At 39.5% G+C, this 15,505-nt stretch overlaps 2 protein-coding genes across 9 annotated transcripts in view; both read right to left on the minus strand.

Moving 5' to 3' along the window:
* LOC108107716 (protein nutcracker) overlaps nucleotides 1-15,505 on the minus strand; it is a 96,095-nt gene that overhangs the window by 31,001 nt on the left and 49,589 nt on the right. The window contains exon 2 of one of the 8 annotated variants that reach the window (XM_041817893.1): nucleotides 13,024-13,951. The exons of 6 other annotated variants lie outside the window; for them this stretch is intronic. In XM_041817893.1, the coding sequence (XP_041673827.1) occupies nucleotides 13,024-13,060 (37 nt within the window). In that variant the 5' untranslated portion in view covers nucleotides 13,061-13,951. Of the gene's footprint in view, nucleotides 1-13,023; nucleotides 14,415-15,505 lie in introns of those variants that run through there. One more of the 8 variants, XM_017215335.2, reaches the window with a different exon arrangement.
* On the minus strand, nucleotides 6,458-8,494 carry LOC108107721 (pickpocket protein 11). The gene is made up of 3 exons (XM_017215340.2): nucleotides 7,459-8,494; nucleotides 7,213-7,395; nucleotides 6,458-7,138 (listed from the first exon to the last, which is right to left on the minus strand). Exons 1-3 carry the CDS (start codon nucleotides 8,423-8,425, stop codon nucleotides 7,020-7,022), a joined length of 1,269 nt encoding a protein of 422 aa, XP_017070829.1. The 5' UTR covers nucleotides 8,426-8,494; the 3' UTR covers nucleotides 6,458-7,019.

Raw genomic sequence — 15,505 nt, forward strand, 5'->3', positions numbered from 1 at the left:
AGCCACATAAAGCAATTATTAATGACACCTTGCAATCCTTTGCCAACTGCATAATTCAACTCAGCCGATGCGACAAAGTTTCGTAATGAAAATTGTCGTTCTAGTCAGCCGTTTGCATAATCTCTTTGTTTCAGTCTTGAAGTCAAATGAAAAAGTTATGGAATACGGAAGAAGTTGGCCAACTTTTCTGGCTGCCAAATATATGACTTTAGAGGCTAGCAAACCAATTTTTAGAGATCATAATAAATTGACGGGGAAAACTTTTCTTTTGAGAGAATTAATTGCCCTAAGTTCCGGATTTTTAGACTACATTTTTGCAGTCTTTTCTTCTCTACTTTAAGCTATTGATTTTTAAGGATTTCAAGAACGTTTTTGTCTTAAATAATATTAAAGATTTCTAAAAAATATATTTAAGTATTTATTTTATGAGATTTTAGACAGAAACTTCCCAAGTTTTCCACCCATTTTGACTTCTAAAAATCTTAATTTTGTAGTTATTTTGGTAAGGCCTTAAAATAAGGTTTTTTCTGCTTATAAAAATAATTTTAAATTAGAATTTCTTCTGTTTTAAGCCAAAATTTATTTCACTAGTAAAAAAAATGAGCATCACTGAGCCAGAGCAAGAGCACGAAAAGCTATTCGACTTTTCTCTTGGCCATGAAAAGCTTTTTGCCAACTCTCGCTGCATTTTCTCTTTCCCACTCTCATTGGCTATTATTTCGGCTGTGTGTGTGTGTGTTTTGTTTATGCCATGTTTGTTGGCCCGGCTCGTAGCCTGTTGTCCTGTCCACTCCCCATTTTCGCCCGCCTCTCCTCGATTTGCCCCCTCGTTTTTCCTTTACCAGTTTCCCCTTCATTAATGCACGCCCACAGTCTGATTGAAATCATCTGGCAGGAGTTTTGCGGCTAGCCAACGAGGGAAAATGGGAAAATGCAGAAAGCTGGGAGGGGAGAAGGGAGAAGGGGGATTTTTGTGTGCGTCAATGCAATTGCCATGGCCAGGGCCATATATTTATGCTGCTTTTTGCCTGTTTGCCTGTTGCACATGCAATCGAAGGAGCAGCAGAACCATAAACCAAGCCACATAATACGGCACAGCATTTTCCCCTATTAAGTTCTTAGGATGCTACAATTTCCATCATCTCCATTTCCAGCTCACAAAAAGAGCCCAAACAATGGGAACATGAATTTAATCAACATGGAGCGTGGCTGGATTTCTATAGAACGAAAACAAGATGATGAATTATTGTAATTAAGTGAGCCCAAAAGCAGAAGAGAGCACAAATGAGCGGAGAGTGTGAGGAGAACTGGAGGCTGTGGCAAATTAATGCCGAATGGCATGTGGCAGTGGCAGTAGCAAATTAAAGGAGCCCAAGTGCAAGTCATTAGCAGGCAATGGGCTGGTCTTAACTTTGGGATCTTTTTAAGAATAAAACTAAGCAACTTCGGTGAAAGGAAACTACAATGTTACATAACTACGATTATATTACTTGTATAAAATCTAAACTAACAGCTGCTCTTAGTTCGTTAGACAGGGAAAATGCTGTGAAAATCAACAGACAGCCACTGAAGTTTGAGGGGAGACGTCGCTGAGATAACTTTCGCGTTGATGAGCCAACACTTCATAGTCATAACTCGACGGCCCTTCTCATTTCCTGGCGCGTCCTTGGCCGTGTCCTTCTGCCCCTGTCCCTGTCCGTGTCCTTTCAGCATCAATGCCAGGCTCCATCATTGTCATCTGGCTGCGAACAGAGACCCACAATAGTGACACGCCGAAAAGGAAGTGTGCCCGTGCCCACAAGGTTAAACAGGGCTAAATATAAACCAGTGGTCGTGGTACTATAGTGATTTGAATTGAAATTCCCAGAATCTCCAGGGCGAGACCGAAAGCTAATCAAGGCCAGGACTACGCTGAAAGTCCCCAGAGGCTAAATCAGACTTCATCTCGAATGCGCAACAAGGGAAAGTCTTCGGGTTCCTCTTCTACCAAAATAACAAAATATATTTAGTGAGAGGGGCACAAAAACCAATGCCAACTAGTTGGTATAGAAAACACAAGTTTACACCAGTTTATGGATGCTGCTGAAGCTAAGATATGTGAGACAGCCACGCAATGAATGCCAAAAGAAAGAGATGGGTAGGGCTGGGGCAAAAGAGACAGCCAGCTGGAAGAAACTATGGCGGCGGGCGTCCTTCCGCTTTTGTTGTTCTCATTGACAAGGGGGAAATGACAGAGGGAAAGGCGGCCAAAAGAAGGCCAAAAAGGAAAAACACAACAAACAACAGATAGCTGGTGAGGAATCACAAAAAGGACGGCTGCCAGCATTCAGCAAAATGCCAGGGAAAATGAAAAATAAATAACAGAAGAAAATGCAATTGAAATTGAAATTTTTGAGCCGAAAAATAAAAATCAAATTTAAAGACAACAAAGATAAACAAAGGCTGGTTAAGGTTTCAGCAAGTTAGTCTGTGTCTTAGTTTAGTATTTAGTAAGTCTATGACTCCAAAAAACTCAAAATTTGTTTAACAAAGTTAACAAATTGCTTAATAATAGAATAAACACGCTTAATCCATAAATATTTCTATATTTTTCAGATATTTTTCACACCCCATAACTATCATTATACTAAATAAAAACCCAACAAAGGACAAATAGCTGGGAAAAACACACAGAAACTGCTTACATAATCACAAAAATACATAGTCAGCGGCAGAGAAAGAGACAGCCTGACTCGTATAGAAAGAGAAAGGAAGAGGGCGAGGACAAGGGAGCCTTGGAGCCTGTGAACTTGGCTTTCAATGTTGTGTGTGACTTGAACTTGAATTCGCTTTTCGCCGACAAAACGGCACGTGCTGGGAAAAGCTTTCAACTCTCTCTCTCTCTTAAACTTCTACCCACCAAAACTCTCTTTCGACCAAGAAAGGGTGCTCTCTCTTAGGCATTAAAAATGCCAGTGACGCAAGTTATCAAATATTTATCAGCCAGAAGAGAAGAGCAACAGGAATAATGCCATTCTTGGCTATAACCAGAAAAAAAAAAAACTATTTCGGGTCATATTTTAGATTTCCTTTTCGAAGGATGCAAACAGGTTGTTTGCTCGGCAGACAAAGGCCTCGATTTTCCGAGTAGTTTCCAACCTGATTTCAGGACTGAAAGAAAAGGCCCAAGCCAAGAGCCAGAGCAGAAAGAATTGGCCAAATTAAATTTTAATAATTAAATGCACACAAAGATGAAGGCACGTGCAAAATTTGCATGCCAAATTCGGTTAAGAACTCGGCTCAGCGAGCACATGCCGTTGCATAAATAAAATCGCTTTAAAACGCCCACACACTACCGTACACACACACACACTAACAGAGAGGAAAAATGACAATGACAGGGATGAATCCCTGTCCCGGGTCTCCTGGATGTTCCCGCCAGGCAATGTCAACTTTGATTGAACGGACAGGACGACAGGGATCGCTCCGCTCCTCCCCCACTATTGAGGGGACTCAAAGCATTTGCATAAGACTCCGGGACTTACACAACGGTCAAGGGCAGCGGGAGGGGAAATGCGGAAAAGCGGATTGGAAAGTCGGCAAAGGAAATCATGTAAATCGCAGAGGAGGAATTGATGCAGGCAAAATAGTCGTTACGGGAGAAGAGCTCTTCACCAAAATCGATACAAATTATTTTGAGTTATTTCTTTGTAATTGGAAAAGCGATTCAGGTTGTTAGCCAAAGGAGAATTTTGCATTAACGTTGGCATGATTGATCGTTAGAATTAAATATTAATGGTAATGACTTGTTTTTTTAGCTTAATCACAAGTTAGCAAAGAAGCAATAACTTCCCTGTAGCCACAAATTGATGAGAAAAATATGGAAATAATTCGATCGAAACAACCCCTGCCCGAATGGCTTTTAAATCAAGCGTGTATTTTCCGTATTTCCTCATACATAAATTTACCCAAGCAAATTCAATTTGCATTCCTTTAAACCACAACAAAAATTGTCTCATATCATTGGACCGTGAATATGCTTTATCCTTTCTTGCAATCCCAAAAACCCCTACGCAAAACTTATCCCTGGAAATCTAAGGAAAACTCCTAGGAAAAGGCAAAGCGGGAGGGGCAAGAGGGACAAGAGGAAAAGCTTAGATAAACTACTAGAATCCTTGGGTCCACCGCACGTAATTCATTTTTATGAGCTGCCACAACTTGTTGGCTCTCTGGACAGTTTTGGTTTTAGCCAACTTAACGAAAACAAATGATAATCATTTTCATTCTCATTTTCCGCCCGCCAAATGCAAATAGTCCAAAAAACAAGTCCACGGCGGCAACTTGGCTTGGGGTAAATAGATAAATAGAAAGTCCTTCCCATGGCCAAGGTTGTCTACCTTAGTTTTTGTTGCTTGGACTTCTAGGACGAGAGCCAAATTGCTGCGCCTCGGTTGCAGGAAAATGTCCGCGAACAATGGCGGATAAAATCACAGAGGAAGTCCTGCAGACAGAAAACAGCGACAATAAATATAGTCGACTGCAGACAAGTCCAAGGATAAGCTCATAATTAACTTGGCCAGCACACACACACACAACATGTCGAAAGCTGACTGAGGAGGGCAGCTTAAATTGAAATGGCCCTACCCGCCTGTGGCAGGGGGAGAACAAGATAAATCAGGCAAGGGAAACTACGGGAAATTGTTGCACAAAAATGCGTTGTAATTGCCGAAATCAAATGGCCGTAATTTACGTTGACAAGGACATGGAGGCCCAACTACGCTTTTATTTATGCAAATCTCCTGGCCCAGTGTGTGTGAGTGTGTGTGTGTGCGTGTGTAGGTGGACAGTTGAGGGAGCTTCTGCTGCTGCTGCTGGCCAAAAATGTTCCATATTAGAATTATGCAAATGAGACAGTCAACATCGATGCAGGATTCTGTTCTGAGAAAAAGGGGAGAAGGCAGACCAAGCAGGCAGTCAAGCAGCATCACTACTCTGCTTGGGTCCTTTGCCTAAATGTCCTTGGGGCCAGGCCAACATCCGATCGGAGTCGGAGTCGGGCGTCGAACAATGGCTGGCAATTTGAGACACAAGTTTAAGCTGTTTGAAATGTTTAATTTGAACCAATTTAATTTCAAGTTTGCAATGAAAACTTTTCTTCTACTTGGCCCGCCCACGCCTGCACATGTTGCTAATGGTAACAATGCCCAATTTCGAAGAAATTAAACAAGTTTTTCACACCTTCAATTTGGTAAGTCACTTGAGTTTTTGGTCTATATATATATTCTGTCATTTATTTAGAGGAATTTAAAGGCAGTAAATCAACTTCCATCTTTAAGGAATAAAATTAGCACCCTAAAAGTAGGCTTTAAATTACCTTCCCACTTCACAAACGAACTCCCATTTCCACAGGATACCCAATAGAACCCTAGGATCCCCTCTCAAATATCCCAAATTAGTTGCCGCTAAATCGAACTACTCTCGAATGGACTGTAAAGTGACACATTAAGCCGGACCAATTGAATTTTCCACGAAACTGTTGCCCGGAAAAGCCAGCCCGGAATGCCTTTGATCAGCGACTCATCAGCCGAGCAGAAACAACGAAAAAAAAAAACGATATAAAAAATAATAATGTCAGGACAAGCCGCCGCCGCATACGGAATACTTTAAAAGGAATGCCGAAGGTTCCTCCGCTCGGAGATATTTATGTATAAATTTTTTTCGCTTCCTTTTTTTTGGAGGAGAGACGACAGGGTGGAAGGTGAAGGACATGGCATCGCATGTCCTTGCGTTTAGTGGCTCTATGTGTGTAATATAGAGCAGATATCCGCCGATGCTACTTTTCCCCCGTAAATCAACGGAGAGCTGGGGAAATCACTTAGGACCATGACGCGCTGCCCTGATAAGTTGGCGGTTTTAAAATTAATGGAGACGTTCGCCTTGCCCGGTGTGTGTGTGTGTGTGTGTGTTTGTGCCCCCAGAAGGCTATTAAATGGGTGTGTTTGTGTGCAGCTTCTAGGTTTTTATTCCTTGCTTAGATTGCAGTTTTTATCTCTAGATTTTTGATAATTCATGGCTGGAAATTTAAGCATGTTTTTTGATTTTAGAAGCTGCTGCTCTGTCTTGGCTTTCAATTGATTGAACATGATTTGTGATAACCCAGAGAGGACCATAAAATTACACTGTATTTAACACAACTCAAGAGCCCCAAAAGAAAAGCTTTCCCATAAAGCTCTTTTTAAAAGAAAATCTTACCTAGCTGATTTCCTTACTCTGCAGAGCTTTCGAAGCTTCTCTCTGCCACTTAACAGCCTTTTAACATTTTCTGTTAACTTAGTTTTGGAAATTTAAATTCTTAACCTTATAAAACTTACGCTATAGCCAGTCGGGGCACTATTTTCTTGGGAAAACTCACCTGCAATGAAAGAAAGAAGATTTTTATTATTCAAAAGTTGACAAGACGGTTGAGAAAAAATCAATACAGTAAAACGCACACTGAAGTGCACTTAGGGAAAGGTTTTCACACTCGCACAAGGGCACTGAGAGAAAGTAGCAGCTAATAGAAATCAGAAAATGAAGGTTTTCTTAAATCTCTTTCTATAAATCTTTCTCTTATATATTTAATTTTTTTTTTCTTAGCTTTTTTGGTCATAAAACTATCTATTTTTGATCTTGAAAGCCCTTCTTTAATCTATAAACATTTTTCTTCCAGTCTCTCTATAAGAAGATACATTTTTCTGTATCTTTTTCGCTGCCGTTCAGTAGTCATCAAGTGGCCCCCCAGGCGACGAACTGTGAACAAGCCGAGACGATGAAAAGGGGACTCAGCAGACCACTTAACCTTGATGATCGGCACACTCCAGCTAAGTCACCCAGCCACCCACCACCCAAGCACTGTCCTTTCCTTCCACTGTCACTCATTTATTTCGCCTCAGTTACAATTCAAGTCATCAAGATTAATGCTACGCTGTCGGTGGCACGTTGTCAGCGAGATAAATCACAACAAATTTGCCCACATGGCGTATGTGCAACATTTAACTTAATTAAATCTCAGACTGCCGAAGATAGTTTGACCATAAACGAAAGACCATAAAGTAGATCAGCTCGAAGCCGCTGATGAAAGAGCAGCCAATGCAAATGCCCAGAACGCCGCCAACGTTTGCTTTGTTTTTATAACAAAATAAAGTTTTTAATTTAATTTATTGAATATTTTTTTTAAGAGTTAAATAAACTCACACAGCATCTGATACCAATGGTAGAGAATGTTTGTTTTGTAGAGCTGGCGACGCGGTGTTTTAAATTTAAAACTCAACTCACTTCTCCAAGGATGCAAATATCCCTGAATTTGTTTTTTCAATCTATAAATTTGTTCATTGCAGAGAGGCAGACATTGGGGACACTGTGAGGGTGACCAGTTCTCTGGGTTTATATGAAAATTAAATCACTTTAAATAGTTAGAGAAACTATAAAGAGAAAACTCACCCTCTATCAGCTGCAAACAAGTTATATTCTCCAAAGAACACTGTTTAAAGTTTTCCTTGGAAAACTCAACTGGATATGGCACACACTGGCAATTAATTAGCGTGGCTTTTATTCTGCACTCATGGAGGCACTTCTCTCTACTTTCACCCTCTTGAGGAAAATAACAACCTCGCTTTCCTATGGCGTACTCTTCTAATTGAGTATTTCCCAGAAGTTCCATAACTTCTATTTCCACAGCTGCCCTTTCTCCAGGGTTAAGGCTCATTCTGCCCTGCCAACTAGGAACATGCAAGCTAAAGCCTGGAAGGTTATCTTTCAAGGGATATGCATCTTCTTGGGAGGAGTCTAGGAACAGGGAAAGTTCCCCAGTGAGGTTTTCCTTGCTTAAAACGCAGCAGTTGCCTTGACTGCCAGCTTCTAGTATGAATAAGTTAGTGCAATTTGTAGAAATTTGATTTTTTTCACATCTAAGTATTAGAGACTCACAAGCTGGAGTTAAACTCAGTAAAAGTGAAGTGATATTCTTTACAGTCAGTAAACTATTCAAACCAAAAACCTCTTCCTCCTTCACAGAAAAATCATCAAAGTAACCTTCTATCAATGCTAACTTACTCAGCCAAAACTCCACCGATTTATTACCAGAACTTACTAACTCAGCTGCGTAGTTCAGCATTTTCCTGTGACTAAGCCTATAGCCACTGCATATTTTCAATTTTGGATATTCCATTTCCTCTTCCAAAACCTTCAACTCAGAGAGATCTGCTAAAGTTGAGTAGCTGAGAAATTCCAGAATCATGGAAAACACTGCATAGCCGGCAAAAATTATGCCAAAACTAATAAACAAAAACCAGAAGATTCGCTGAATTCTTCGCTTTCTTATAAAGTAGAGCAGGCCAAAGCCATTGAGACTTGTTTTTCGAAAATATTCCACAACCGTTCTTTGGTAAGCTGTCGCTAATCGAGACATTTTGGCTGAACTAATGCGTTCTTTGCTACTCCCAAGATATTTTATAGCCCCTTCAGCTGGGTAATTAGGGTGCTGAAATGCCAGATTATCTAGCAAAGATAGCTCTTTGAGTTTCTCCATTCCAATAAATAACGTCAAATTATATTTAATTCAACAAGTTGGGGGCGTGGCTGGGCAGCCATTAATGGAAATGGAAATTGTCGAGCATCGCCAGTCGAACATGCAACGAATGTCAACTGTAATTTACCAGAAAGTGCTGCAAGATACAGAGGGCACACACACGCAAGCACAGATACACACCCACACTAAGAAAGGGGAAATATCACGCTAATGCGAGGGGTTGAATATTAATGGGTTCTAGACGGGGAATCCCTACTGCTAATGTAAACGAGCAACTAAAAATTCTCTTAACAATATCTTAAAATGTGTATTTGAGGATTTTAATGCCTTTCTGGTACCTTAAATCAAAAATAAAATATAGAAGAAGAATACTTAACAACAGTTTCTAGTTTAAAATTGTAACTGCATTTAAATCGAATATAAAGACAACTTAAAAAACCAAAGTAGAGGTTATTTCAATGTGCAGTAAACTAGAGAGTAAACAAACATGTTAGCCCCTACCGAAAATGCGAAAATTGGTTATCTCAGATTTTCTCCTTACCATGAAATTATTATGCCTATAAATTAGCCAATAATGGTCCGAAAATGGAATGTGATACCTCGCTAAGCTCGCAATTAAAATTGCAACAAAACTGTATTCACAGTTTAAAATGTAAAAATGTTGCCAATTTTCGCATATTTTGATGACCCCTTGCAAAAAATTCAAAAAATTGCTAAAAATTAAAAATCCAAAAATCACAAAACGAATGATGAGGAAAGTTTGTTTCGGTCGTTAGATTCACAAAACAGTCCTCCTTTTAGCTGTGCGTCTTCTTTTGACTAAGTAATAGGTATAAAACCGATCAAAAAGGTATCATTTTCTGTCAGAAATCGTAAGTCTGATTGACTCCCCAAACAATCACAATTCTTCCCACCACAAAGCCAAAAACGGACGGAGTATGGAATGTCATATATCGATGGACTCGAAACTAAAATTCCAACAAAACTGCATTCACAGTTTAAAATGTAAATGTTTACCCTTTTTTCGCAAATTTTAATCGAAAATGTGAATATTCGTTATCTTAGATTTTCTCCTCAACATGCCAGGGTTATGCCCATAACTTGGGCAATAATGGTCCGAATATGGAATGTGATACCTCGCTAAGCTCGTAATTAAAAATCCAACAAAACTGTATTCACAGTTTAAAACGTAAAAATTTGTTAATTTGTTACAAATTTTGATGATGTAACCCCTTATCGAAAATGCGAAAATTGGTTTTCTCAGATTTTACCCTCAACATGACAGCGATGAGTTTGTTTTCTAATTCCTAGTCGAACTGAAGTTTAAAACAAACAACTTAAACCCAAAATAACACTCATGATAAGCTTGCATTGTAGAAAAACCCCTTCTTAAAGTAATACAATAAATATTCGAAAAACTTTTCTCCATAATCCCATTTCAGCTTAAATCTCTGGCACTTGCTGGCAAAGCCGAGAATAAAACTAATCAGTCCCATGTAGATATTTTTGTTGCCCCAAAGCAAGAAAACTTCACTAGCCGCTGTCTTCCTGTCTCTTTCACACACCATATACACCTCTCCTTCTCTCTCTCAGACTTTTTCTAACGACGATAAACCAACTGGGCAAACAAGTTGAAGAGCTAAAACGCAATGCGAGCAAACAGCAACAACAACTGTGGGCTAAAACTAAATAAAACCGAACAACGAATTCCAATAAGAAACACACTCACACTCACACTCACACACACAAGCACACTCAGTTGGGAGGTGAATAAGAAGAAGCATACACACAACCCACACACAATAATTTCCGGTTCAATTAAACGCTTGTTTATTTATTTATTTATACGTAGATTCTACGGGTGTTCTACTTTGTGGTCAGAGAGAGGGAGAGAGAGAGGGGTCAACGAATCGAGGGGGGGAAATCTTGTGTTTTCGATTTAATTGTGGGGGCAAAGGCTGGGAAGAAGAAGAACCCACTAATTTGTTTATGAATGAACTTGAGGGGAAGCAAATGGAACGGCAAAAAAAAATATGGCATAAATGTCAAAGATGAAAGAGATTTCTGGGGAGTTTCATATATCAAAAACTTTATTAATCTATCTACAAACTGAAATCTATTACTTTGAATTGTTTCCAATAATAGTTTATAGTTAGTTTTGTGGGGAAATTAAATCATAATCCACTTAAGTCAGGCAATAACTCCTAATACCTGCAAAGACACCTGGGAAATGGTTGATCCCGTCAAGGAACTAGCGACCTTAGAACGGATTAGTAAAGTGGTTTAAAGGCGAATGCCAGTGGCGAAATTTATGCAGCCGTAAAAGCGGGGAAATTGCTTAAGGGTAAAGGGGGGGCAAGGAAACTGGAGAAGATAAGTGATGGTGAAGGGGCGGTTCAAGAGGCAGGAAGACAAGGGCAACTAACCGCAAAATGATTGCATACTTTAATGGGCGAAGCACTTAGGCAGCCTCCTTGCCCTGCTGTCTCTCATGCACACACTCTCGCAACCTAACCCCCTTCCTCAACCCTTTTACACACTTTCTCTACGGCTGTCTCGATTTCCTCGTTTCCGCTGTAAAATTGCATCAGTAAAAATAGCGCAAAAATTGAATAAAACTAACTAGAAGAGAAAAAGTGGGCGGCCAAGGGGCGTGTGCAACGCATAAATGTGAAAGGTTAGACTTGCAATGCGTGTCAGGAATGCAAGAGAGACAGAGAGAGAGCGAGAGAGTGAACGAAAGAGGGTAAGAGAAAGCAGGAAAGCGGGCAAAGAAAGGGTTAAGTGCTTACTCATACTTTGTGGCTTATGGAATGCAAAAGCAAAGAACAGCTTACAGGCAGGCGGAAAGTAGCGGGAAGATAAAGGCGGTGGAAAACTAGGTGGGTTGACAGGAGGCCCAAGGAGGCTGCTAAGTGCCCAAAGGCATTCTCTGCCTTCGCAGGTCACAGGAAATGCCTCAAACGAGAGATGGTTTAAGGATGCTAACCATTCATTCAAAGAATTTTACATTCCAGGTGCTAAAAATAAAGTACAAATACACTGGGCTGTACCTAGAGAGGTGAAAGTAGAGTTGACACTGATATGATAAATTAATAAAAACCAATTTGTCTCTAAAGGTCAACAGCCAATTAAGATTAACCTTAAACTAACAGCCAGTCAAACCATAAAATAAAGTGCAGTGAAGTCTAAGCTTGACTGACAAACAGTAGAACCACAAGGTAAACAAAGACTGCACTTCACCTCCAAACAAATCAAGATACCGCCTCGTATACGCTATATACCTTCTATATCCCAATCCTAACCAGATAAACAAACTCAAGGACTCAGCCATTATACCCCCGAAAACACCACAAACATTCAGCCAGAAGCCAAAACAACAAGGCAAGTGCAAAAGGCAACATAAAAATCACATTGCACTCAAAAAGGCTATCGAGTAATTTGCCCACACAGAGGGTCGGAGGAAAAAAACAGGCATGAAAAACCATGAAAAGCCGTGAAAAACCAAAAGGCAAATGGGAAAATCGCCATGGCAGATGCACAAAAACCAAAATAATCGAGTTGCCATAAAAAATGTTACAAATTACTGTTAAGTGACTGTTAATAAGTCAAACTTAACAGCGGGAGAGCCAGAAAGAGAGAAAGACGAAAACAAGGATGAAGAGAGCACGCGCAGGATGCAGAGCGCAGGCTCTCATTTCCGCTTCTGTGACGTCGTCGGTGACGTTGCATAAAAAATGCGAAAATGCGTGTGCAGCAGAGGGCGAAAAAAAAAAACCGAAAAGCGTGACAAAATAGGAAAAGCCTCAAGCTGTGATTCTTTTTTTTCGCATGACTTTTTCTTTTCCTTTGACAACCGCCTAATGAGCGGAAGGAAAAGCCGAACAAAGTGAGGTGGGAAAATGTGGCCAGTGGCAGGTTGACGATTGACAGTTGAAGAGTAACAAGGGGGTAGACTGGCGGATACTATAGTTCGGACGGCTACTATTTAGTACAAAACTTGTATTAACTTTTTAATAAATTAAGCTGCAACTTTTTTAACTCAACTTTGAAACTTCTTAGGAAACATGCAATGTTTTATAAAAACTTTCAAAGATAACTTTTCATTCAGGTTCAACTTTTTACATAAAATCTGAGTTTATCTTAAAATGTATTAGAAAATTTAATAAATACCCAATTTCTTTATTTATCTCCTTAAAATATTTCACATTCTACTTCGCATGCCTTTGACACTCAATTCGCATTCCCATTTTAGCATCTTCTTCACATTCCAATTTACACTGGTCAACAAAACTAAAGATTTTTGGTATATGAACATCTATACGAGTATATTAATATATTATACAAAGTGATTAGCAAAATATGAATTAAGTATAGGATTTTGTTAACCTCAAAAGTTAACTGAATAGTTTTTCTAGTATCTAAAATTTTGTTCAGTGCACTTCACACTCGTTTTCCACACTTGATTTCGTTCCTACCTTTGAAACAAGCACAACCCATGATGTAGCCCATCATCAGCGTGGCTTTGATGTCGCCCTTCAAGCTGATTCGCTTGTCTCCCAATTAACTCTTTATCCTTTTGAATGTTTTTAAAGAAGTTTGTTGTTATTGTTGGTGTTTTTGTTGCTGTTGCTTTTGTTGTTGTTGTTGTTGTTGTTGTTGAGGTTGGAGTCTTGGGAAAGTGAAAAGTGACATCGGAAAAGGCGAGTTGAAAATGGCAGTTATGGGAATAAACTTAATCTTCCGCTGGCTGTTTCGGCTGTTGACTGTCGTCTTCAGCTTGGGTCCATGTATTATTTAACACGCAATCTGGGTTTATGGGACCTTAGCGTCGAACCTTATCACTCTTAACGGTGAATGGTGAACGGTGAACGGCTAACTGTTAACGCTTAACGGTTAAGGGGAATTTATGCAATAAGCCCCATGAAACTTTTATTTATTACTGCCCAACGTTGTACTTGGCCATAAACACAAGCACTAACTTTGATTTAACACTTGACTTTATCACATATTCTAGTTTGTTGATTGGTGTTTGGTAGTTGATTGGTGCTGTTGTTGTTGTTGTTGTTGTTCTTGTCTATAGCTAATAAAGCCTTTCAATTTAATTTCACTTAAGGTTTCTGTGCTCTTTTTCTTAGTATTGATTATCACTTAAAATTGGTTTGGTTTTCGCCTCTTGCCTCTCTGATTGATTTTCCTTATTGGGCTCTCTGCTCTCGGGTTTATCTTAGTGCGATGATTGTGGAAAATTTGCTCATTCTCGATGATTTCACTCGTTGCTGTTTTTTATATCTCCTCCTTTTTTTTTTTTTTTTTTTTTGTTCAATTGTGCGTTTGCATTTTTTTTTTTATAATTTATTTGTTTTTTTGTTGGATTTTAATTTATAATATCACAAAAGAGAATCTCTGACACGCCATGGGACAGGAACCAATTAAAATTGTTATTAATAATTATGCGAAATTAATCATAAACATTTAAGGAAGCTGTAAATGCTTTTTGTGCTTGTATTTGGGGTTGATAAATTGGATGACTTTATGCTGAAAGCGACGGATAGGCGAGGCCATTTACTCGGAAAATGTATTTATAGCAGGGGGGATCATAATGCGTCAGTCTCGGGTTTAAATTGGTTATTAAACTTCCAGTAAATTGAATGTCATTGATATCGGAATGTTCTTTTATTGAATTTTCTCTGCTACCTAATCTCTATATCATTTTTATGACTAAAATCACTTTCTAATCTATTCAAAACCATTTTGGGCAATGAACTGCGACACCCATTGACCACTTTACACACGGTTTAAGTTTCAGTTGGAACTTTAAAATGGCACTGCCACCCACTTGAGAGCCACTGGCCTGAATTGCTGCCATATTTGCTAAAACAAGCGGCCCATTGTCCATAAATAAGCGGCAGACACAAACAAAAACACTAGCCGAGAAACTGTCAGTGGCCCAAATTGATAAAGATTATCCGAAAGCCAATGCGACAGGCACGACGACGTCGATGCCAGAATATATATATATATATATATTTTTATACAAAAGAAAGCAGTGAGAGGGTGGAAAAACTGTGACTGCATTGATCAAAAGTCCACCCACAAAAATTCCAATTTAAATTAAACTCAAGCTGGGGACTTTCGTACAATGGGATTCTGGGAATAAATACATAAGAAACGATCTCGAAAAAAGGCAACTTGAAAAATGAGAAACGAAATACCGGAAGTTGCAGTGAGACAAATTTCTCGCCAGTCAATTGTTCATAATTAAACAGACACTCACACACATACAGACACACCAAACAGCAGCAGGGAAACGACAACAACAACAACAACAAACAAGCAAACATGGGAAATCAACGGACGACCACATCAAGTATACGCCACCATAAAAGTGAATTTTTTGCGCGCGAGAATTATAATTGATGGCGCCCACATTCTGTACCAATATCTCTTCCATATCTCTCTCCCCATCTCTCTCTGTCCGATCTGTCGCAGTGTGGATTTTATGGCCCCGGCTGGAGGTCAGTAGCACATGCCCCACGCCTCCAGAGAGAGAGAGAGCGAGAGGTGAACAATTTTGAGGGACGGGGGGGCAAGACATTGACATTGTCATCATTCGACTTTTATGGCGCCTTTAAAAATGTATCTCGAAATTGTTGCCATCGCTGGGCGAAATGCGAGATGAGTAGCAAGTGGAGGAAGTGGAAATTTTAGGAGGGAAAACGAATTTGAAATACTCTTACTCTTAGGAAAGTTAAGGAAATATCCAAAAATATTCCAATGAGATCTCCTTTTTACTTTTAACTTTAAACTTCCAAAGTTGACTTCCCTTTCTTACTATTTAATAGTTGATCAAACTGTAGAGAGACTCCCAATCCAATGGCAGGGTATAAATGTGAAATGAAAAATGAAAAACTGAAAATTTTGTGTGTGCTGTTCGGGTTGCTTCTCGCCCATTTGCTC

The sequence above is a fragment of the Drosophila eugracilis genome, unplaced genomic scaffold, assembly GCF_018153835.1.
Source record: "Drosophila eugracilis isolate 14026-0451.02 unplaced genomic scaffold, ASM1815383v1 contig_2088, whole genome shotgun sequence".
Classification (NCBI taxonomy): Eukaryota; Metazoa; Arthropoda; class Insecta; order Diptera; family Drosophilidae; genus Drosophila; species Drosophila eugracilis.

Excerpts from the sequence above, each read along its gene's own strand:
- LOC108107721 (XM_017215340.2), bottom strand. The coding sequence starts at position 8,425 with ATGTCTCGATTAGCGACAGCTTACCAAAGAACGGTTGTGGAATATTTT. Across the intron at positions 7,396-7,458 it reads TTGTTTGCAGCTGATAGAGG|AGAACTGGTCACCCTCACAG; the intron begins GTGAGTTTTCTC and ends ATATAAACCCAG. Across the intron at positions 7,139-7,212 it reads CCATTGGTATCAGATGCTGT|CAAACGTTGGCGGCGTTCTG; the intron begins GTGAGTTTATTT and ends ATAAAAACAAAG.